Here is a 23,413-nt window from a genome sequence, read left to right as displayed (position 1 = left end):
AAGTCACACCATTTGCGAACTTCCTACTACATTCATAGACTTGCTGCTGTGACAAACAAGCATCACCATACTGAACCTTCATTCGTTGATGAATTTCAATAGGTTTCACACCTTCACTACGCAAAAACCGAATAACAGAACGCTGTTCTTCCCTGGTGCAAGTCGCAAATGGGGCAGCCACCTTTACACTGATACTGCGACAGTATGTGTGTATCTGCACCGTGCTGCCAACTACAGGCCATTCTGTATGCTGTTTGTAGCAAGCTTACCGACTTACAGGATAACGGCGCGAAATTTCGATTTGTTATTACAAACGTAAGGTTTTCATTTGACTCACCCTCTTAACATTTTGCAACCCAATCAGAAAACCTTTTCAACAGCAAACCTGACACTAAACCCTGCCTTGAACAGTTCTGACCACGATCCCAACTTGATCCACCACCACTGTCTCAAAATCATCCCTTACAAGCCTTCCAAGAATTCTCCACATCCATCATTGCTTCACAATCCTACCGCAGGTCCCTATAACATGTCCCTAACCTGGCTTCTGCAGAACTCTTCATTCCCTAAAACCTGATGACTCCATCATCATTCTACCAGCCGAGAAGAGATCTACCACTGTTGTACTTGACTAATGGGGGTATGTAAATGAAGGTCTATACCAGCTGTCTGACACCCATCCCTGTGATTCAAACTGACCTACAATCCCTCCTTAAGACCTCAGGGCCATCACAAGGACTAACTTATCAATCCACAGAACTTCGTACCCCCCCGAAAACCGCAACCCCACCTTTTACCTTCTTCCTCAGCTCCACAAAACCAAGCAACCTGGCCATCCTACTGCTGTTAGCTTCAAAGCATCCTCCAAACATATATCTGGCCTTGTTGATCAACACCTGAAACATATAGCACAAAGACTTACCTCCTTTATTAAACACAGCAACCATTTTCTGGATCATCTGAAATCTGTGCCTGTCCCACTCCCACCACACACTTTGCTTGTCACCACTGACGTCACCACCCTCTAACCGACATCCAGCATGTACAAGGTCAGTCTGCTGCTCAACACCTCCTCAGACAGCATCCACCTAATTCAAAACCTATGGCATCCTTCTTGCTCCCCTTAATCAACTTTACACTTACTAAAAACTACTTCACCTTTGGGGTTAGACATACAAATAGATTAGGGGCCAGCTATGGGAACTAGGATAGCGCCTTCCTATGCCAACTTTTCCATGGGCCATTTGGAGGGGGCTTTCGTGGGATCCATAAGCCTCCCACTTCTGGTATGGTTTAGATGCATTGAGACATCTTTGTGATATGGACTCATTGTGAGACTCACCTGTTAAAATTCTTGGAAAACACATTTTTCCAATCAACTTTAACATAGCCCTATTCCGAATCCCACGCTACTTTCTTTACGTTGGCGTCATCCTCGCCACAGGTCTGTTACACATTCCTGTTCACATTAAACCTACTAATAAACAACAGTACTTCCATTTGGACAGTTGTCATCCTTTCAACATCAAATGTCCCTCCCATATAGCCTTGGTATTCGAGACAAACATATTTGTCCAAAGACAGACGCGTTATAGCAATACATCAATTCACACCTCAGCCTTCACTGGACATAATTACCCCATGAGCCTAGCTCAAAAGATGATTTTCTGGACCATCACATCCAATCCTGGTACTGCTGATCCCTCTAAAAAACAACTTCGGAGCACACCACTTGTCACAGTATTATCCTGGGCTTGGAAGTATTAATTAGCTACTTCAATTAGGCTATGTCTTCCCAGAAACACGCTCTGAAATGAGGTCCACTCTGTCTGACATTCTCCCCACCACACTTAGAATAGCTTTTTGTTTCCCTCCAAATCTCCGCAATATCCTTGTTAGACTCTATGCTCCTTCTGCACCACTTTCCCTACCCTACGGATCCTACTCCTGTGACTGCCCCCACTATAAGACTTGGCCTATGTACCCTACGACCACAACCTATACCTGCCCTTTAACTGGCAAAACATGTACTATCAAAGGGAAAGCCACCTGTGAAATAATACGCCATATACCAGCTGTTATGTAAACACTGTTTCGGCTTTTAAATGGGTGGTTTGAAAAGTTCTCAGAATCACCAGGAGAGGTCAGTGCTAACACGAGTTGTTCACATGATAGTCATTGGACTGTTACCTGTAAACACATGCCACATTAGTGCTCTTGGAAGAGAGCTGTGGCAGTGACATGGCAGTTGTTGTTCCTGCATAGTGATTTGCGAAGACAGAAAAAAATCGTGATTCACGCAGTGATTAAGTATTTCATAAAGAAAGTTATAAAAGCAAAGGACATTCATGTCAATTTCCAGAATACACTGAGGGACTCTGCTCCTTCATATTCAACTGTTGCCAAGTGGACAAATAAATTTAAATTTGATCAGGAGAGCTTAGATGATGATCTGCACACAGGTACACCGAGACATGTCACTACTCCAGAAATCACTGCAAAAGTGCACAAAATGGTCACGCAGGATCGCTGATTGAAAGTACATGAAACTGCTCACACTTGCCAGATGCCATCTGAAAGGGTATATCACATTTTAAATGAAGAATTAGATATGAAAAAATTATCTGTAAAATGGGGGCTGCGACTCTTTACGCGAGCCCCCACACTGTCGCCTTGGCAAAATTACGCGAACTAAGGTATGAATTGTTGCTACACTCGTTTTCGATATGGGATGAAGGAGCTTGAACATGGTTGGACAAAGTGCGTTAACCTACAAGGAGACAACACTGAAAATTAAAAAAAAAATTCAGTAATGTAAGTACTTTTTTTCCCGTTCCATGAACTTTTCAACCACCCTCGTACATTTGTATGACTACCAACAAGTTATCAGTTAGGATGAATAGACCTATGCAGAGGGTGCATACCGGTGACACGCAGTACCCTGTTGCACAGCATGCTCCACAACATGACAGTCGTGGCTTCAGTGCCTGTTGCACCACAAGTGCCATCTGGATTCTTCCCCCAGACACCAGTTTCTCAGTACGCTGCAGGTGGGGACCGGCACTACAACATGTCCTTCATTCTTGCCATCTACCTGGCCTCAACTACGTTAATTTCGTCAGTCTCGCCATTCCTTCACAGTAGCTATTCCTTTCTTCACTCCCTTTTCGTTTTCTGTATCTTGCATTTTTGACCTGTCTATCTGCCTCCCCCCCCCCCCCCCCTCCTCCTCCCTCTCACCTCTATGACATGCAATGCACTTAGCTTTCTGCTCTTGTTAACTCATGCACAATGTTTTGGTAGTAATCTCTGTCTTGTATATTACCCTATCTTCCACCCGTCCACAACAGTCGTGTCTTTCCATCTCATCCAATCCAGTAAGTCTCTCCTGACCCAGGATTCTGGGTGACTTTTCTGAAATCTCTCCATTTCTTAAACCTAACCAGTCCTCTTCCTTCACCTCTCTTCCTTCCACTTCTACCTTTCTACCAGGAGGAGGAGCCACTGGTTCCAAAAGCTTTCATATTTAAATATCTTTGTGTGTGTATTTTCCTGCCGCCACTTGGTGTGTAGATTTTTATCCTTCCAATTATATAACACTTTCAAAAACTGATTATTTTCACTAATGTATTGAGATACATACGTGGATGAGCAATTCAGTTTCAGCACTCATCTAGAGGAAGTGGATAAGAGAGGTCGAAAGTAATACAAAAGCAGGATACACTTAGTCAGGCACCACTGCAATCAACACAACAGTATAACAAGGCTATTTAACTGCTATTGAGTGTTACTGAGCAAGTGTCTGGCTTCACATGTTGCTACTGATAACATCAGCACATGCTACAAAAAGAGTACATGGATTGCTCCTCAGGCTGTTTGGAGTTTTTGGTGCCATCTCTGCAGATGCGCTTAGTGTATTACTTGCAATGTGTCTGCTTGGCTTAGAAGCAATGAAGAAAACAGCTATGCACTGTCTGAACAGGAATGAATACCGCAAAATTCAGGCCACAGAGCAACAACAAGCAAGAGACTGGATTCTCCTCTAGCTGGGATGATGCTGAAAAGGAGGCTGAACGTACAACTTCTTTTCAAATAGTCAAGGTTTGGATTACAACACCTGAAGCCCCTCAATGTGGCCGACCTACTTTCCGGTACGTGACTGACAGCTTGGCACATACTCATACCAAATCAGAATAAAAGAAATAAATGAATGTAGAAGGGGAGAAGAAAGCATTCCAAAGAACACTAAACTGGGAACTGGAATGCACTTAGTATGTGGATGTGACTCGATCTGTGTGTAAACAACTGATTAGGACACAATACCAGATGTTCAGGAGATCTGTAACCCGAGTTAACATGGCAGAGCCTTGATAACAATGGTGACACTGAGTGTAAAAAGGCATAGGAGGCACATCTTCATTTACACCAACACACTCCCCCCTTACTACTAGAACAGCAATTCCTCTAAGTACCAATCTGTGCGCACAAGGAATCCTAAATACTGGAGAGAATGGGTCATTATGCAGTGGTGGCAGTATTCAACATTGCAACACACTGTAGATCCAGAGATTATCCCCAGCAAACAGGGAGCACAGGAGAAAAACACACAGACAAAGACTGCTGTCGAAACTGAAACACAAATAATTCAGATTTCTTGATAATGTCCTCTGCAATATCTATGGAGTCAGCAGTGAACCTAGCGACCGGTATGCCACTGAGCGACTTAAGATTTTCTGACACAAAAACTTTTTAAACAGGGAGACAGTTTTTTGAGGTTCCAATCATGGTAGTGTCTGCAGCTCGTGGTCTTGCGGTAGCGTTCTCGCTTCCCGCACATGGGGTCCCGGGTTCGATTCCTGGCTGGGTCACGGATTTTCCCTGCCTGAAGATGACTGGGTGGTGTTGTGTCATATTCATCATTCATCCCTATTATGGTCGGAGGAAGGCAATGGCAAACCACCTCCACTAGGACCTTGCCTAGTCAGCGGTGCGGGTCTCCCGCATCATCCCCTACACTCCTCGGAGTATGGGACCTCATCATCATCATCATAATCATCAATCATGGTAGTAGTAGAAATCATAATACAGGCATAATGTCATGTGGCTGGGATCTTGTCATACCTACTGTGTAGCAGCTGAATACCGAATGGACATGAAGTACCACCAGAGTCAACTGTCATGGGCAACAATATTCTGAAAACTGCAGACTGCAATAGTAGATAGATGGACCATAGTGCAGCTTATCACTTTTCTTTTCAGTGTTTGAAAACAACAACAACAACCACCACCACCACCACCACCACCACCACCACCACAACTGACGAACAGCAATACACAGTCCTGAACCACAAGCTTACTGTCTACATCTACAGTCCGCAAGCCACGTTACAGTATGCGGCAGATGGTACTTTCCCTGCTCCAGTCATGAAGTGTACACTGGAAGATTAACTGTTGGTAAGTCTCCATGTGAGCTCAAATCTCTCTAGTTTTTTAGCTTTATAGTCTTATTTTGCCAGAATCTGTGGTGAACACAGAGTGTGAAAGAGAAGTAGGAGGCAGATGTGCAGTTGCTCAGTGGTGGAGGAAGCTCGCAGGATAGGGAACATAAGAGCCCGACGTAAAACCAGATGGTGAGCACATATTTAATGGTCAACCCAGTAGTCTACCAAAAGCAATGCATTCACAGCTCTCACAGAATAGTGCAATAGCAAAACACAGAATTAATTTATGATTACAAATCAAACACTAAATCAACACGGTGCAAGGCGGACCACTGCAGATTATGCAATTTGAATGGGAAGTGCACCAGACTCTCAGCCGAAAATAATTTTTAATAAATGAAGTCTGACTACCTAAAAGAAAATACAACCCAAAGAGCACTATCACAGTAACAGAAAGCAGTATACTAACTAACTCTTCTATGAGTCTAAGCTATCAAAAATTTGAGCAGTAAGGCACACAGTGATGCTGAAAATTTCTCTTGCAGCATCTGCCACTTGAGTTGGTTGAGCATTTCCATAATGTTTTCATGCTTGCTAAATAACCTGTAATGAAAAACAGTGCTCTCCTTTGGATCATCTCTATTCCTCTGCCAATCCTATCTGGCAAGGATCACAGACTAATGAGCAATTTTCAATTATAGTTCAAACAAAATGTTTGTAAGCTGCCTTCTTTGTGGGTGGACTACTCTTCCTGAGGATTCAGGCAGCCAATCTCAGTCTGGCATCTGCCTCACCTGCAGTAAGTTTTATGTGGTCACTCCAAATTAAATTTCTTCACACACACACACACACACACACACACACACACACACACACACACACACACACCTTCTAGATGTCATATGAAAGTGGCTGCTTCCAGTGACTCTTCTGCAATCGTGTAATGATAGAATACTTGGTCTTTTTACCTATTTAATGCAAAATATGTTACATCTATCCGTGGGCTTCCATGGCCAGTGTCATTGTAAACTACTAAAACAACTAAACTGCTGACATTTCGATCAATTTACTGCGGTCCCCAATTTTTATCCAAAATACATTACATTTGTTTATGTTGAGAGCCAACCTACACTCCCTGCACCTACTGTAATCCTACTGCAGGTCTCCCTGCATTTTCCTATAATTTTCTAGTGTTGCGCGAGCGAGTGTATACCTGTCCCTTTTTCCCCCTAAGGTAAGTCTTTCCGCTCCCGGGATTGGAATGACTCCTTAACCTCTCCCTTAAAACCCACATCCTTTCACCTTTCCCTCTCGTCCCCTCTTTCCTGATGAAGCAACCGTGGGTTGTGAAAGCTTGAAATTTGTGTGTGTGTTTGTGTGTTTTTTTTATTGTGTCTATCTACCAGCACTTTCTCGTTTGGTAAGTCACAGCATCTTTTTTTAATATAAAGTATGAAGTATGAAACTTACAATTACAGCACTGGTAATAACCATAAGAAAGGTTGATACTAGGTGTAGGAGTCATTTGTTTTCCCGAAGTTACACAATTTTTGCCGAACCAGCACTAGGGTGCTACTGGACAGGAACTGTTGTGTGTCACTCATAAATCATAAGCCACAACATGGCTCAGATTATCTGCATTCAGTGAAGTAACATGCATATTCATCTACATCTGCATCTACATTTATACTCCGCAAGCCACCCAACGGTGTGTGGCGGAGGGCACTTTACGTGCCACTGTCATTACCTCCCTTTCCTGTTCCAGTCGCGGGAAGAACGACTGTCTGAAAGCCTTCGTGCGCGCTCTAATCTCTCTAATTTTTCATTCGTGATCTCCTCGGGAGGTATAAGTAGAGGAAGCAATATATTCGATACCTCATCCAGAAACGCACCCTCTCGAAACCTGGTGAGCAAGCTACACCGCGATGCAGAGCGCCTCTCTTGCAGAGTCTGCCACTTGAGTTTATTAAACATCTCCGTAACGCTATCACAGTTACCAAATAACCCTGTGACGAAACGCGCCGCTCTTCTTTGGATCTTCTCTATCTCCTCCGTCAGACCGATCTGGTACGGATCCCACACTGATGAGCAATACTCAAGTATAGGTCGAACGAGTGTTTTGTAAGCCAACTCCTTTGTTGATGGACTACATTTTCTAAGGACTCTCCCAATGAATCTCAGCCTGGCACCCGCCTGACCAACAATTAATTTTATATGATCATTCCACTTCAAATCGTTGCGCACGCATACTCCCAGATATTTTACAGAAGTAACTGCTACCTGTGTTTGTTCCGCTATCATATAATCATACAATAAAGGATCCTTCTTTCTATGTATTCGCAATACATTACATTTGTCTATGTTAAGGGTCAGTTGCCACTCCCTGCACCAAGTGCCTATCCGCTGCAGATCTTCCTGCATTTCGCTACAATTTTCTAATGCTGCAACTTCTCTGTATACTACAGCATCATCCGCGAAAAGCCGCATGGAACTTCCGACACTATCTACTAGGTCATTTATATATATTGTGAAAAGCAATGGTCCCATAACACTCCCCTGTGGCACGCCAGAGGTTACTTTAACGTCTGTAGACGTCTCTCCATTGATAACAACATGCTGTGTTCTGTTTGCTAAAAACTCTTCAATCCAGCCACACAGCTGGTCTGATATTCCGTAGGCTCTTACTTTGTTTATCAGGCGACAGTGCGGAACTGTATCGAACGCCTTCCAGAAGTCAAGAAAAATAGCATCTACCTGGGAGCCTGTATCTAATATTTTCTGGGTCTCATGAACAAATAAAGCGAGTTGGGTCTCACACGATCGCTGTTTCCGGAATCCATGTTGATTCCTACATTGTAGATTCTGGGTTTCCAAAAACGACATGATACTCGAGCAAAAAACATGTTCTAAAATTCCACAACAGATCGACGTCAGAGATATAGGTCTATAGTTTTGCGCATCTGCTCGACGACCCTTCTTGAAGACTGGGACTATCTGTGATCTTTTCCAATCATTTGGAACCCTCCGTTCCTCTAGAGACTTGCGGTACACGGCTGTTAGAAGAGGGGCAAGTTCTTTCGCGTACTCTGAGTAGAATCGAATTGGTATCCCGTCAGGTCCAGTGGACTTTCCTCTATTGAGTGATTCCAGTTGCTTTTCTATTCCTTGGACACTTATTTCGATGTCAGCCATTTTTTCGTTTGTGCGAGGATTTAGAGAAGGAACTGCAGTGCGGTCTTCCTCTGTGAAACAGCTTTGGAAAAAGGTGTTTAGTATTTCAGCTTTACGCGTGTCATCCTCTGTTTCAATGCCATCATCATCCCGTGGTGTCTGGATATGCTGTTTCGAGCCACTTACTGATTTAACGTAAGACCAGAACTTCCTAGGATTTTCTGTCAAGTCGGTACATAGAATTTTACTTTCGAATTCACTGAACGCTTCACGCATAGCCCTCCTTACGCTAACTTTGAAATCGTTTAGCTTCTGTTTGCCTGAGAGGTTTTGGCTGCATTTAAACTTGGAGTGACGCTCTCTTTGCTTTCGCAATAGTTTCCTAACTTTGTTGTTGTACCACGGTGGGTTTTTCCCATCCCTCACAGTTTTACTTGGTACGTACCTGTCTAAAACACATTTTACGATTGCCTTGAACTTTTTCCATAAACACTCAACATTGTCAGTGTCGGAACAGAAATTTTCATTTTGATCTGTTAGGTAGTCTGAAATCTGCCTTCTATTACTCTTGCTAAACAGATAAACCTTCCTCCCTTTTTTTATATTCCTATTAACTTCCATATTCAGGGATGCTGCAACGGCCTTATGATCACTGATTCCCTGTTCTGCACATACAGAGTCGAAAAGTTCGGGTCTGTTTGTTATCAGTAGGTCCAAGATGTTATCTCCACGAGTCGGTTCTCTGTTTAATTGCTCGAGGTAATTTTTGGATAGTGCACTCAGTATAATGTCACTCGATGCTCTGTCCCTACCACCCGTCCTAAACATCTGAGTGTCCCAGTCTATATCTGGTAAATTGAAATCTCCACCTAAGACTAAAACATGCTGAGAAAATTTATGTGAAATGTATTCCAAATTTTCTCTCAGTTGTTCTGCCACTAATGCTGCTGAGACGGGAGGTCGGTAAAAGGAGCCAATTATTAACCTATCTCGGTTGTTGAGTGTAACCTCCACCCATAATAATTCACAGGAACTATCCACTTCTACTTCACTACAGGATAAACTACTACTAACAGCGACGAACACTCCACCACCGGTTGCATGCAATCTATCCTTTCTAAACACCGTCTGTACCGTTGTAAAAATTTCGGCAGAATTTATCTCTGGCTTAAGCCAGCTTTCTGTACCTATAACGATTTCAGCTTCGGTGCTTTCTATCAGCGCTTGTACTTCTGGTACTTTACCAACGCAGCTTCGACAGTTGACAATTACAATACCGATTGCTGCTTGGTCCCCGCATGTCCTGACTTTGCCCCGCACCCGTTGAGGCTGTTGCCCTTTCTGTACTTGCCCAAGGCCATCTAACCTAAAAAACCGCCCAGCCCACGCCACACAACTCCTGCTACCCGTGTAGCCGCTTGTTGCGTGTAGTGGACTCCTGACCTATCCAGCGGAACCCGAAACCCCACCACCCTACGGCGCAAGTCGAGGAATCTGCAGCCCACACGGTCGCAGAACCGTCTCAGCCTCTGATTCAGACCCTCCACTCGGCTCTGTACCAAAGGTCCGCAGTCAGTCCTGTCGACGATGCTGCAGATGGTGAGCTCTGCTTTCATCCCGCTAGCGAGACTGGCAGTCTTCACCAAATCAGATAGCCGCCGGAAGCCAGAGAGGATTTCCTCCGATCCATAGCGACACACATCATTGGTGCCGACATGAGCGACCACCTGCAGATGGGTGCACCCTGTACCCTTCATGGCATCCGGAAGGACCCTTTCCACATCTGGAATGACTCCCCCCGGTATGCACACGGAGTGCACATTGGTTTTCTTCCCCTCTCTTGCTGCCATTTCCCTAAGGGGCCCCATTACGCGCCTGACGTTGGAGCTCCCAACTACCAGTAAGCCCACCCTCTGCGACTGCCCGGATCTTGCAGACTGAGGGGCAACCTCTGGAACAGGACAAGCAGCCATGTCAGGCCGAAGATCAGTATCAGCCTGAGACAGGGCCTGAAACCGGTTCGTCAGACAAACTGGAGAGGCTTTCCGTTCAGCCCTCCGGAATGTCTTTCGCCCCCTGCCACACCTCGAGACGACCTCCCACTCTACCACAGGTGAGGGATCAGCCTCAATGCGGGCAGTATCCCGGGCAACCACAGTCGTAGTCCGATCAGGGGATGCGTGGAACGAGCTGGCCGTCCCCGACAAACCCCCATCCGGACCCCCACAGTGATGCCCATTGGCAACAGCCTCAAGCTGTGTGACCGAAGCCAACACTGCCTGAAGCTGGGAGCGAAGGGATGCCAACTCAGCCTGCATCCGAACACAGCAGTTGCAGTCCCTATCCATGCTAAAAACTGTTTTGCAAAGAACGTCTGAACTAATCTACAGAGAGCGCAAACAAATCAACAAAATTTAAATGGTTATTAAAATACAAGATTGCCTAGTAAATGCAGTAATGCTGCTACTTGCGCACTGCTGACACTGCTCGGCGGCGGAAGGAGACTACGCGAATTTACACTATTCAGGTACTAAAACGCGATGCTACACTCTCAAATACTATAATACGCCCGAAATTTATGAATTAAACAATGCAAGTACCAAAAACACGCAAAGAAATTAAGAATTAAACTATGTAACAAATGAGTGAGCTAGGAGTATACGACTTGCTGCTCAGCTGCTTATCCAACGGCGGCAGGGAGCACACTGACTGTGACCAACCAACACTGGCCGTTCAAAACAAAAACAGAAGACAAACGACTACGCGAATTTACACTATTCAGGTACTAAAACGCGATGCTACAACTCTCAAATACCATAATACGCCCGAAATTTATGAATTAAACAATGCAAGTACCAAAAACACGCAAAGAAATTAAGAATTAAACTATGTAACAAATGAGTGAGCTAGGCAGTTGCTTTAATTAGGCTTACTTATGAGCTTCAGTACCATAATTACTGTATTTCTAATTATGTGAGAACTGACAACATGTGTGAAAGAAAGAACAAAAGCATTACAATCACTGAAAAACTATGGATTTTGAGGGTAGCGAATGAATATAGTAATATAAAGTGAGTGAATTAGAAATTGCTATGTCTACCAAAAATTCTATTGTAGTGAAGGCAGTGGAAATTGAGGACAGCACAATTGTGTTTGGAATTCCTGCTAGTACGTCGACATGCATTCAGGGTGGGAAATATAAAGATGTGGAGAACTTCAGTGGATCCGGCCGGCAACACACAGCAGAAGGCTTTCCTACTAGCAGCCCAATGCTTTGAGGCTTTGTGAAAAAGCAACTAAATTGTTGGTCAGCTCCGTATAGAAAGTTCAAGGCTTCAGTAGCTTGGCTGCATAAATTGAGGTTAGACATGGCATCAGTTGTCAGAATGTGTATGACAAAAGCAAAAGTGTTGATCCTGAGACAGTGCAAGATTGGATAGAAATTCGTCTGAAAGAATGATACACTCCTAAAAACATTGTCAGTGCAGATAAGACAGGCCTATTTTACAATGTAATGCTTGACTGCACAAAGGAATTCAAAGGCAAGAACTGCCATGGAGGAAAAACAATTAAACAATGTGCAAGAGTTCTGTTATGTAATAATAGTGGTAGAAGTGAGAAGCTGATTTAAAAGAAAGTCTTTCATGCTTGGAACCAATGAATTAATGAAAGACCATGACCACAGAAGGAGAATGACTGTCAAATGTTATCGCTCAAAGTAAGGCTGGCTTTCAAACAAGAACAAAATTGTCTCTTAGATGTCCTCCACAGCCTGAATTTCACAGAATTATAATACAGGTGCTTCCAGCAATTATAATATTCATATCCTGTTCAAGCTTGGAACAACATTCTATTAACCCCCGCCCAAGTCCAAAGCTTCTCAAAACATTCAGACAGAACCACTATAAAAGTGCATTCTTCACCAAACTAAATAACACACAAATAACTAGGACTATTATCACATAACACCAACAGTGTTAACAGTATGACAAGGCATATTGCTTAGGCTACAGACAAAATATTTTGAGTAAAAGCAGTATACAACTAAAAACTTCAAAACATTATTTATCATTACTCACTGGTATCTTGGAAGTTCGCAGAAATTCCAACAATGCCTCAAGTGAGCCAAGGGTAGATGCCTGCACATACACCCCTCTTTCAGCAAGCTTTATTTTGCTTAAAGCTGAACGCAATTCTCTTGCAACTTCATCTCGCAAGATGTCCACTTCATCTGGCTTTTGTGCAACTAGCAAATTGAGCCCTATAGAAAAGAAACAGAATAAACTGATACATCATAACAATATTTTATTTTCCAGGCAGATTAAAATATGCCACCATTAAACCTCTTTATATGAGAGGTTTTAAACAGACTTAAATAATTATCACCCAATTTCCCCACTGAAATCTCAATTTTCGAAAAGAAATGTATTGAGGAGTAGCCTCAAATTTAAATAGGAACTATTTACTTTGGACATCACACTTTGGATTCCAGAAGGGTTGCTCAATGAAGAATGCTGTTTGTATGCTCGCTCACCAAGCATTAAATAATTAAATAATAATAATTAAGTAATAAAATATTGACAAGTGGTATTTTTTTATCATTCCAATGCATTTGATAGTGTAAAACACATTGGTTTCTTAGAACAACTTAAGTTTTGTGCAACTGATGGCTTTACACGCAACTGGTTTCCATCATGCTTAAACAGAATACAGATAGTTGGGCTGAATAGTGCAAGCATTGTTGGATGGCCGGAAAATTTTAGTGACTGGTGAGGAATCACAAAGGGAATCCCACAGGGTTCAATTTGGGTCCACTTCTGTTCTTTACAAATGTAAATAAACTTCCATTTGATATTCATCAGGCATAGATGGCCTTTTCTGCAGACAACACTAGGGCTATAATGGACCCCATTAAAGAGGAAACAATGGAAGCAATTGTTAAAATTTTAAAGAATTGTTAAATGATTCACTGAAAATGGACTCACTCTAAATTTTGAGAACACACGCTATATTCAGTTTTATATAATACAGTCCAACAAACAACTGATGTAGCACACGAACAGACATCAGCAAACATGGTAGAATGCTCCCCAGATTCCTGGCTGTATGTACTGATTAAAATTTGAACTGACATGCTAGAACAACTACCATTGCTATTTCTATAATTTTTAGTCTTAGAAAGAAACGAATCAACACCCTAACAAACTTTGCAGATTTCCACTCAATGTCTTAGGGAATAATTTTCTGGAGTAACTCATCACTTAAAAGTAAAAAATGAGCAGAAAGAACAATATGTGGTGTCGAATAGCAGTTTTTTTGTGTGTGTGGGTGTGTGTGTGTGTGTGTGTGTGTGTGTGTGTGTGTGTGTAAAATGACTCATTCTACAAAGTTCCAATTTAAAAAAGTTGTAACTAAACATAAGAAGTTTGTTAAATTATAAGCTGAGCTTCTCACAACAATGCACAACAGTGAAAAATCTAAAGGCAGTTATTTGTGAGTGGCATCTTTTGGAAATTACAAAAACTGAACAGATGCATCTTGGTGGATGCGAGATAGTGTCGCGTTACAGAAGAAGTAATCTGAAGAAGGGCGGGAATGGTTATGCATACAGAAAGTGGAATAAAGTTCCAGCCATAGACGTCAGTAAATGCTGTACTGAAACCTATGCGAGTGATGTGCTTCAGTAGCAGACTTGGAAACATACACAATAGTAAGTCTGACAGTCTATATACACACAGCAGGAGATTTTCTAAAAAAAATTTAAGCAATTGGAGAGGACAACAGTAAGAATTAGTAGAAATAACTGGGAATCGACTGCACAGGGAAATTTCAACACTTTTTATCTCAGATAGTAATGATCAAGGACTTCTTAAGTTACTGATGTCCAGCTTTGGTGTGATCCCCATAGTAACACCCCCAACAAGAACAGGACATACAGTAACAGCAAATGATAATTTATTTCTAAATTCATGTGCCTTTTCAAAAAAATCTGAATCCCAAGATGGTCTATTTGGTCATGATGGTCCAATGGCAGCAATGGCAACTATGAAAGAAAAAGGAAAATTTTGCAGAATTCTAAATGTTAACTCAGTTACATCTTCAGGGTGGAAGGACACAAAGAAATTCAATTATAATCCATTATGTAAAATTCACTAGTATGTAACCAAGAAAACAAAAACCACACACAATGAACAAAAAATTCAATATTCTGAGGAGAGAGCAGAGAAAATTTGGAGCAGTTTTAGGCATTGTTTAACTTAGTAAACCAAAAATATTCCACTCTTGAATTACTGTAGCAGTGGGGCATAGGACACAAAATTCGGAACACTGGCTACTAAATTCACAAAAATCTTTCTAAAAGTAGCTGGAAACACTGACAAAAAACTATTCATCAATGGTGGAACCATTTGATGTATTCAGAAAAGCATGGCACACTCCACCACCAGACACCTGTTTTGCCAAATCCTTTATTAGAGGAGTCACAAAAATTATTAGGGACTAAAATGTACTAAATCTTCTGGCTATGATGCTATCTCAGCCAAAGTACAACAATTTTGTGCTAACTTGGTAGCACCATCCTCGCATTACCTTTGTAACCAATCAATGAATCAAGGTGCAATTCATGAAAGACAGAAGTATGCAATAGTAACATCCATTTATAAAAGCTGGAGATAGGTCACCGACCTCAATGGAAGAAAAAGGAAATAATGTATGGATTCTTCATTCTAACAATATTATCATCATTTGAGATGCAACACTACTACTTATGAGTACAGATGGGCAAAATGGTCTGCTATAGCCTTGTTGAAAGTAAAATCCCAGCATCCATAAAAAAAAAAAAGTTGAACAGTCTTGTGCAACTCTGTGTTGGATTTCTGTCTGAAAATACAGCCATTCAAAACAGAATTCGCAAACACAATTACACACTTTTACATCTATACAACAAAGAACCTTGCACTGAAAAACACGAACAAAAAAACAGCTTCTGAAAAGGAAGAAGAATGAACCCTGAAACATTCTTAAGATTAATGGAATTAAAATATAATATGTTAATAGAATCTGATTGACTCTGAAGGATTATTGAGATTCTTGGGAGAGCCAGCCATGACGAAACTATTCTACCTGGTGTGCAAGGTATAGCGGTTGGACGAAACTATGGGAACACCATGAAAAATGCATCCTTGAACATAAATGCAGGTGCTAGCCTAGCCTACAGGTTGTGCTGCGGTATTTGACCATGAAAGGAAGCGGACATCGAGGTCATTACAGATGGAGCACAAGCTCTGATTGTGTCAAGGATGGGAAAGGAAATCAGCCATGCCCTTTCAAAGGAATCATCCCGGCATTTGCCCGGAGCAATTTAGGGAAACCATGGAAAACTTAGACCTGGATGACCAGACACAGGTTTGAACCATTGTCCTCCCGAATACGAGTCCAGTGTGCTAACCACTGCACCACGTCACTCGGTGACAACAAAAATCACCTGTGCAATGTCTCAGTATACTGCAAGTGTCAGTTGTGGTCAGGACACTGTTCTGTGTAGTTGTGAGTGCATTATCTTTGAGTTAAGTGAATTCAAATGTGGGCAAATTATTGTTATTCATATGGTAGGTGTTTCCATAACCAAGATAGCAGAAATGTTTGGCCTCTCATTAGGTGCCGTATTGAAGATTTATACTGCTTACAGGGGAAACCAAAAAACATCATTTACAAAGCCACAACATGGATGCAAGCATGTGCTGAGCAATCATGACAGAAGGTCACTGAAGGGGATTGTGACAACATATTAGAGGAGGACATTGCAGAAGTTGCAGCAGAACTGAATGTCACACTCATGAACCCTGTCAGCAGCAAAACACTGCAGAGGGATCTCCATAAGCAGGAAATTGCAGGGTGAACTTTAATTTCAAAACCACTCATTAGTAACCCAAATACTCATAACAGGAAAACATGGTGCCAAAGCCATAAAACTTGGACTATGAAGCAATGGAAGAAAGTCTTTTGGTTGGAAGAGTCTTGCTCCTTGATTACATGTCCCAAGAGCAAAGTTAGGTGGAAATACAGCGATGATTTGGGCAGCCATGTCATGTTGTTCCATGGGCCCCATGGATACTCTTGCAACGTCATATTACTGCCAATGATTATTCGATCATTAGTTGATCAGGTCCATCTCAAAGTACAGCGTTCATTCCACAGTGGCAATGCTGTGTTCCAAGATGAAAAAGCTCCCGTTCACACAGCGCACATTATCCAGGATTGGTATGTAAGCACAAAAGTGAACTGTTCCATCTGCCCTGGCCACCACAGTCATCAGATATCAATGTTATTGTGACTCTGTGGTCTATGTTGGAGAGGAGGGTGCACAATCGCTATCCACCTCCATCTTTACTACCTGAACTTCCCACTTTGCACTAAGAATGGTAAAAGATTCCCTTGAAAAACCATACGGGAGCTTTTATCATCAATTCTGGGATGATAGGAAGCTGTTTGGAATGCCAATAGGTTTCATACACCATATTACGCAGGTAACGTGTTGCGTTTCTGGTGTTTCCTTATTTTTGTCCACACTCGGTAAATAAGACAGGCAAATTACCATTACACTCTAAGAAGACTCTAGTAATTCCAATTCCAAACTGAGCAGATGCTCATGTGATGATGATGATTGGTTAGTGGGGCGCTCAACTGCATGGTCATCAGTGCCCGTACAAAGTCCCAATGTTTACAATTTCTACACGGATCATTTTCTTTTCACAATCTAGCCACTCTCACAAATGATGATGATGATGATGATGATGATGACGACACAAACACTCAGTCCCCAGGCAGAGAAAATCCCCAACCTGGCTGGAAATCGAACCCGGGACCCCGTGATCCAGAGACAGCAACGCTAGCCCCTAAACCACGAGCTGCGGACAGAGATACTGACGTGTGAATATTACCCAACCAGAATCTAATAAGTCATGGTTGCAAAATACTGACACACATTATTTACAAAAGAATGGAAAAAAAACTGATAAGAGGTCAACCTCAGAAATCAATTTGGATTCTGGAGAAAAATAGGATCATGTGAGGCAATACTGATATTACAACTTATCGTGAAGACAGTTTAAGGGAAGGTTAAACTATGTTTAGTAAATTTGTAGATTTGTAAATTTAATATTTACTGGAATACAGTCTTTTAAATTCCAAAGGCACTAGGAATAAAATAAAGGGAGCATATGTTTATCTACAACCTATACAGAAAAAGAGACTGCATCTAGAAGAGCTGAAAAATATGAAACAAATGCTATAGATGTGAAGGGAATGAGACGGGGTTGCAGCTTATACCTGGTGTGATTCAATCTGAACACTGAGCAAGATGTGAAGGAACCAAGGAGAAAGTTCGGAAGAGAAGTAAAGTTCAGGGAGAAGAAATAGAAACTACGAGGTTTGCCGATGACATATTAATTATATCAGAGATGGCAAAGGACTTGCAACAGCACGTGAACGGAACATACAGTGACTTGAAAAGAAGTTGTAAGATGATCATGATCGAAAGAAAAACAAGGGTAATGGAATGTAGCTGAATTAAATCAGGTGATACTGAGGGAATTACATTAGGTAATGAAACACTACAAGTAGCAGATGAGTTTCACTATTGGGAAAGTGATATAACTGATGACGGCAGAAGCAGAGAGGATACAAAATGCAGACAGGCAATAACAAGAAAAGCACTTCTGAGGTAGAGAAGTTTCTTAACAATTAATATAAATTTAGAGGGTATGACTTTTTCTTCTGAAGACATTTTTCTGATGTGCAGTCTTGTACAGAAATAAAATATGAAACAGTTCAGACAAAATGAAAACAGAAGCTTTTAAATGTGATGCTACATAGGAATACTGAAGATAAAATAGATAGTTCAAACAACTAATGAGGAGATGCTAAACCCAACAAGGGGAAAAAGAAATTCATGGTGCAACATAACTAAAAGAAGTGATTAGCTGTTAATACATCCCAAAGGCATCAAGGCATCATCAATTTCGTAATGGAAGACAAGTGTGGGATGTAAAACTTGGACAGAGAAACCAAGACTTGGAACCCCAAACAGGTTCAAAAGGATGTATGTTGCAGCAGTTATGCAAAGATGAAGATACCCGGGAAAGACAGACAAGCATGAAGAGCCGCATTAGATAACAATAACAACAACAACAACAACAACAACAACAACAGCCACCGCGACCACCACACCAAGAACAACAACTTCATTATGGAATAGAAGCACAATAATAGTCATTACTCTATCATGCACTAAGAGGAAACATATTGCTAATGATGCTTCATCCTTTTACACAACTTTAAAGAGCAAACAGAGTGAAAAGTACTAACCTGCAATTGCTTTTTCTAATTCCTTTGCTGCTATCTTGACACCCTGTGCTGCTTGTATCTCCTTGTACTCCACATACGCATTCTGCAACAGGAAAGTACATATACTGATTTAATATTTCCTCAAACATACAACATCATACAAAGATCTCTCAAGAAACTTGTAAATTAGCTCAAAAGGGTGGTAAATGCTTCATTTTTCATAGCAAAATTTCTTCTGCAAATGTAAAATGTGTTTATTTCTTTTGCTCACCCACACTTATATTACAGTGCTTTAAACTTGATTCTCATCATATCCCTGAAGATACTCCTTCAAAATGGAATCTACAGAAAATGACTGACTGACTGAATAAGTAAACGAGTAGTAGCAGGGAAAGGCAGGCAGCTAGTAGTTCATTGCCTTGCATGAAATAAGTATGGATTGGAGGAAACGAGAGTAAACAGGGATGAACATGAAATGTCACTCAGGATGTCACGAGAGGTACAGCAGGATAAAGACATTGTGACAGACTGTTTCCTTCCTATAAACACTGCATGGTAATAAATAATCTATCCTGTTAATTGCATTCTACAGTTAAACCCCTATTTTACGTTTTCGTGTGGTCCAGACTTAAAAAAAAATGCAAAACTGAAGAAAATGCAAAATTGAGGAAAACGTTAAAACATTCCCAAAATACAAGCAAAACATATGTAATTTGCAGCACATATGACTGAAACTCTAATCCTCTCCAACACAATATAAAATCTGTATAAGTGAAAGAAATTAAATGTGTAATACAATCTTATACAATAAATGGTGGTAATCAATTTCACCAGTTCTGAAAAATCACAGATATATAACAGCAAGTAAAAACTCATCAAAAAACTGAGTGGTATCTGGGTACAAGGTAAATGAGCCTTTTCCAACATGCTACAACTATAAATTATATGTCATAACATCCAAAACATGCATTTTTGAGAGATCTTTCCTTTGTGCTCACTCAGAAAAAAACAAAAATTGAGTACATGATGAATTACACCAAAACTGTGAACCACAGTGAAAGACATCAGAATCTAACATATGCGGGGGGGGGGGGGGGGGGGTTGCACGCTTTTCCTTCTGTAGACAATGGCACAATGGCAGTGAATGCAGCATACTCCGGTGACACGAGTGCAGTGACCTCTAATATGTTCCTAGTAAACTTTTCCTTGTTCATTGTGCCAATGGATCCAGTATGTTTCACATTATCTTTTGCAGGAACTGATGTAATCGTGATGTATGGCACTGTGAAGGTGACCAGAAATGAGTCTATCAATTTAACAATCACTACAGCACTGAGTTCATACATTTATGGATGTGTTAGTGACAGGAGAATTTCAGCTGTAGTTAGAACTCTTTACGGAAATGTGTCTGTGGTTGCACAACGTGCGAAATATTTGTAAGGAGGAATAATATGAATGTTATTGGTCATCATTACACTTGCAGCAATATAAACTGTTCTTTTAGGTCCACGCCTAGCCACAAACTTGGAAATCATCACACATATGGAAAGCTAAATATTTATTTCATGCTTTCTTTTCTAATCAGACGGAAATATGAAAAGATCCAATACTGCAGAACATAGTGGTATTGCATTCATAAAAAAGTCCCCGACTGTCTTAACAATGTTGAAATGGACAATTTTTAGAATGTAGCAGGAAGCGAACCTACCACCTTTAACTCTGTATGCCACGACATTATTCATTACGCTACAGATTAATTCATGAGTTTTGTCTTTTATGATAAGATCTCTTGAAGCCTTCCATCTCTGATGCTTTATTAAGGGACGTTTAATGATGGGGATGATGTGTTTGTGATACATTTTCAATGAACTGCTGCTTTGTAGTAACATGAAGCACACGCACTTCAAAGGAAATGAATAATCAAAATGCACACAGTTCACACTGGGGGTCATTCATATGCGTGCGCAAAAATTGATAGTTGAAAGCCCACTATTGACTTCATGACTGCAAAAAGTAGTGTGCAGTCTACTCGACCCCACATTGAGTGGTCGAAGTGGAGCATTCTGCAATACTGCCAACGTGTGCCATTTGCACTTCAAACTCGTCACTTGCCATAGTGTAAACACAGCAAATTTCATGATAGTACATGTATACAAACAAGTTTTCCTTCATGTGTGGTACTTATTCATACCAAAGAATATGAAATAGCTGGTACTCCAGTGTTTCTCTGCCCCAGCAATTCATTACATTTATAACAATCTGTCTGCCATCACAATGTATTAAACATGACTGAGGACTGCAACAAAGACAAACAAGGCATCACCCAACAGTTCATTTAACGTGTCCTGTTAATTGTGGTGCTGCAAATAGCAAATGGAGAAGCCTATTTTGGCTGCAGTCATTTGAGGCTCGATATGTTCCAGATTGTGTTGACAAACTCCTAGAAGAACCACTGTAAGCAAAATTAATGCATGTTAGTGCAGGGCATACAGAGTATAGCTACATAAACTAAACCTAAGTGGAAGCTGCGGTCACTCCATTTGCTGTACACCAATCACATCTGCCATACTTTGGATCTAGCCACCAAATAAGCTTCCTGTTTATCACTCTATACGTTAGAAGACACTGCATTAGCATCAAGTCACCATGCTAAACAGCTACTGGCTGCAGGTGGAAAACAAACATCTGAGATGTTTTAATGTGGCAGTTTTCACCATATTTTGTAGCTTTCTGTTTATTTCACCAATTAGGCTATAAATTTTTGCTATTTTTGAGGTGAATATAAAATGAAAGAACTCTCAAAACAGCATGTTTTAATGTATAATTTGTCGCAGTAGTGTGTTGGGAAATGGCTCAATTACCACATAGATTTGCAAAAGTCTTTTCAGTTATGTACCCTACAGTGTTACTAGTGGCAAAACCTACTTTTTTCCTAATAGGTTTATTACATGAAGTAAAATTTTCAAATTTCTCAGAGTTAGTAAGATTGCTACCTAGGAGGAGCAGAGTGAAGTTCTCTCACTGACTTTGATTAATAGCTTCTGTGCCTGTTTATAGATTATAATCCAGTAATTTAGGAATTTCAAATGCTTCGTAGGCTAAGGTCTCTAAACTTATTACGTAGTGAGCTAAACAAAATGGCATGCTCATGTTAATGCGAAAGTGTGGTGTGGTGGCTGCGTTGACTGTTGGGCGACATAACAATACACCAGCCAGTAGAAGCTCACTAGCTAGAAACGACCAACTTTTCTTAATTATGACCGGGCATATTCTTTAAAACTCAGTGTCTGAATTTAAAAGGTTGACGACTGATATTGATGCTAAATACAGTACATCAGGAATTCAAGGTGAGACTGAGTTATAAGTGGCACAAGAAAAGGTGGTGACTGGACCCCTTCATCACATATTGGCTCAGTTCGGAACACTTCCTGTCCCTCCGTCTCCACACCAGCCTAAAATATTCCTTAACTCCGCCACTACTCAGGTGCAAACCATCTGTCTTTTGTGCCACTTATAATTTGTTCAGTCACTTCAAATGTCAGTAGGAAGAAAACAGGATGAAGTCAAGCAAGACGAGTAAGAACAAAGAATCGAGGTCAACCATAGTAGGAAGAAATGTAAAATTGGGGAATTTTCAGCAAAGATCTTTTAGTTTTTTCACAGGGGCCACGAATTTATGGTGCAGATCATGAAAGATGTAAAATCGGCAGTGCTGTTTTTCTGGAAGAACGCTGGGGGATGCGTACCCCTAAACTTTTTCATCGACAAAGTTTTTTTTTTACAATGTTGAGATCTTGGAAGAACGCCAAAGATTTATTTCACGGACGTAAATTTTTTATTTCATTTTTTTGTGTTGGTAATTGCAATACGAACGATACCAGTACGGTTTTTGGAGGGAAAAGCAATGTCATTGACTGTTTCGAGCATTTAGAAGCTGCGGCAACTGTTCTCGACAATTGAATTGCTGGCAGCCAGTTCGACAAGCATTTAGAGCCCTCGCCCGCTAATAGTGGGCGATAGTAGTGCTAAACGGACATGCATACCACATTCTCTTGTATGTCTGGGTGTTTCTCAGCATTGCCTGCTTTATTTGAGCTGTAAAGTCAACTGAAGAGTCTGATACTTTTTTTTTATAGTTCTACATGTCGATGACGTCATGGCTAAAATCAGACAGGTGGTATCCCATGCTTCAGTTACAAGTAATTTTCGTTGATTATATCCAATGTCAGAGTGCCCTCAAAACTTTTTTTTTTTTTTAGAAAAAAAAGCACTGAAAATCGGAGAACATGAAATTGAAGTTCCACTGCATATAGGGCTCATTTCTTTGTCCATACAGCATTAACAACATGTAACACACGCAGCAATGAGAAGAATAAACAGATTCCATCAGTATGAGATTTTCACTCTGCAGCGGAGTGTGTGCTGATATGAAACTTCCTGGCAGATTAAAACTGTGT

General features: G+C 41.1%; 1 protein-coding gene across 4 annotated transcripts in view; it reads right to left on the bottom strand.

The window, feature by feature from the left end:
• The window catches only part of LOC124607491 (eukaryotic translation initiation factor 5B), a 426,670-nt gene that overhangs the window by 217,407 nt on the left and 185,850 nt on the right, over positions 1–23,413 (bottom strand). For all 4 annotated transcript variants that reach the window (XM_047139867.1, XM_047139864.1, XM_047139868.1 and 1 more), the window contains exons 15-16: positions 18,978–19,059; positions 12,692–12,873 (exon numbers count right to left, since the gene is read on the bottom strand). In XM_047139867.1, coding sequence (XP_046995823.1) covers positions 12,692–12,873; positions 18,978–19,059 — 264 coding nt within the window. The remainder of the gene's footprint in view (positions 1–12,691; positions 12,874–18,977; positions 19,060–23,413) is intronic.

This window comes from Schistocerca americana, chromosome 3, assembly GCF_021461395.2.
Source record: "Schistocerca americana isolate TAMUIC-IGC-003095 chromosome 3, iqSchAmer2.1, whole genome shotgun sequence".
Lineage (NCBI taxonomy): Eukaryota > Metazoa > Arthropoda > Insecta > Orthoptera > Acrididae > Schistocerca > Schistocerca americana.
The sequence above is the reverse complement of the archived record's forward strand: the minus strand, read 5'-3'. Positions and strand labels throughout refer to the sequence as shown.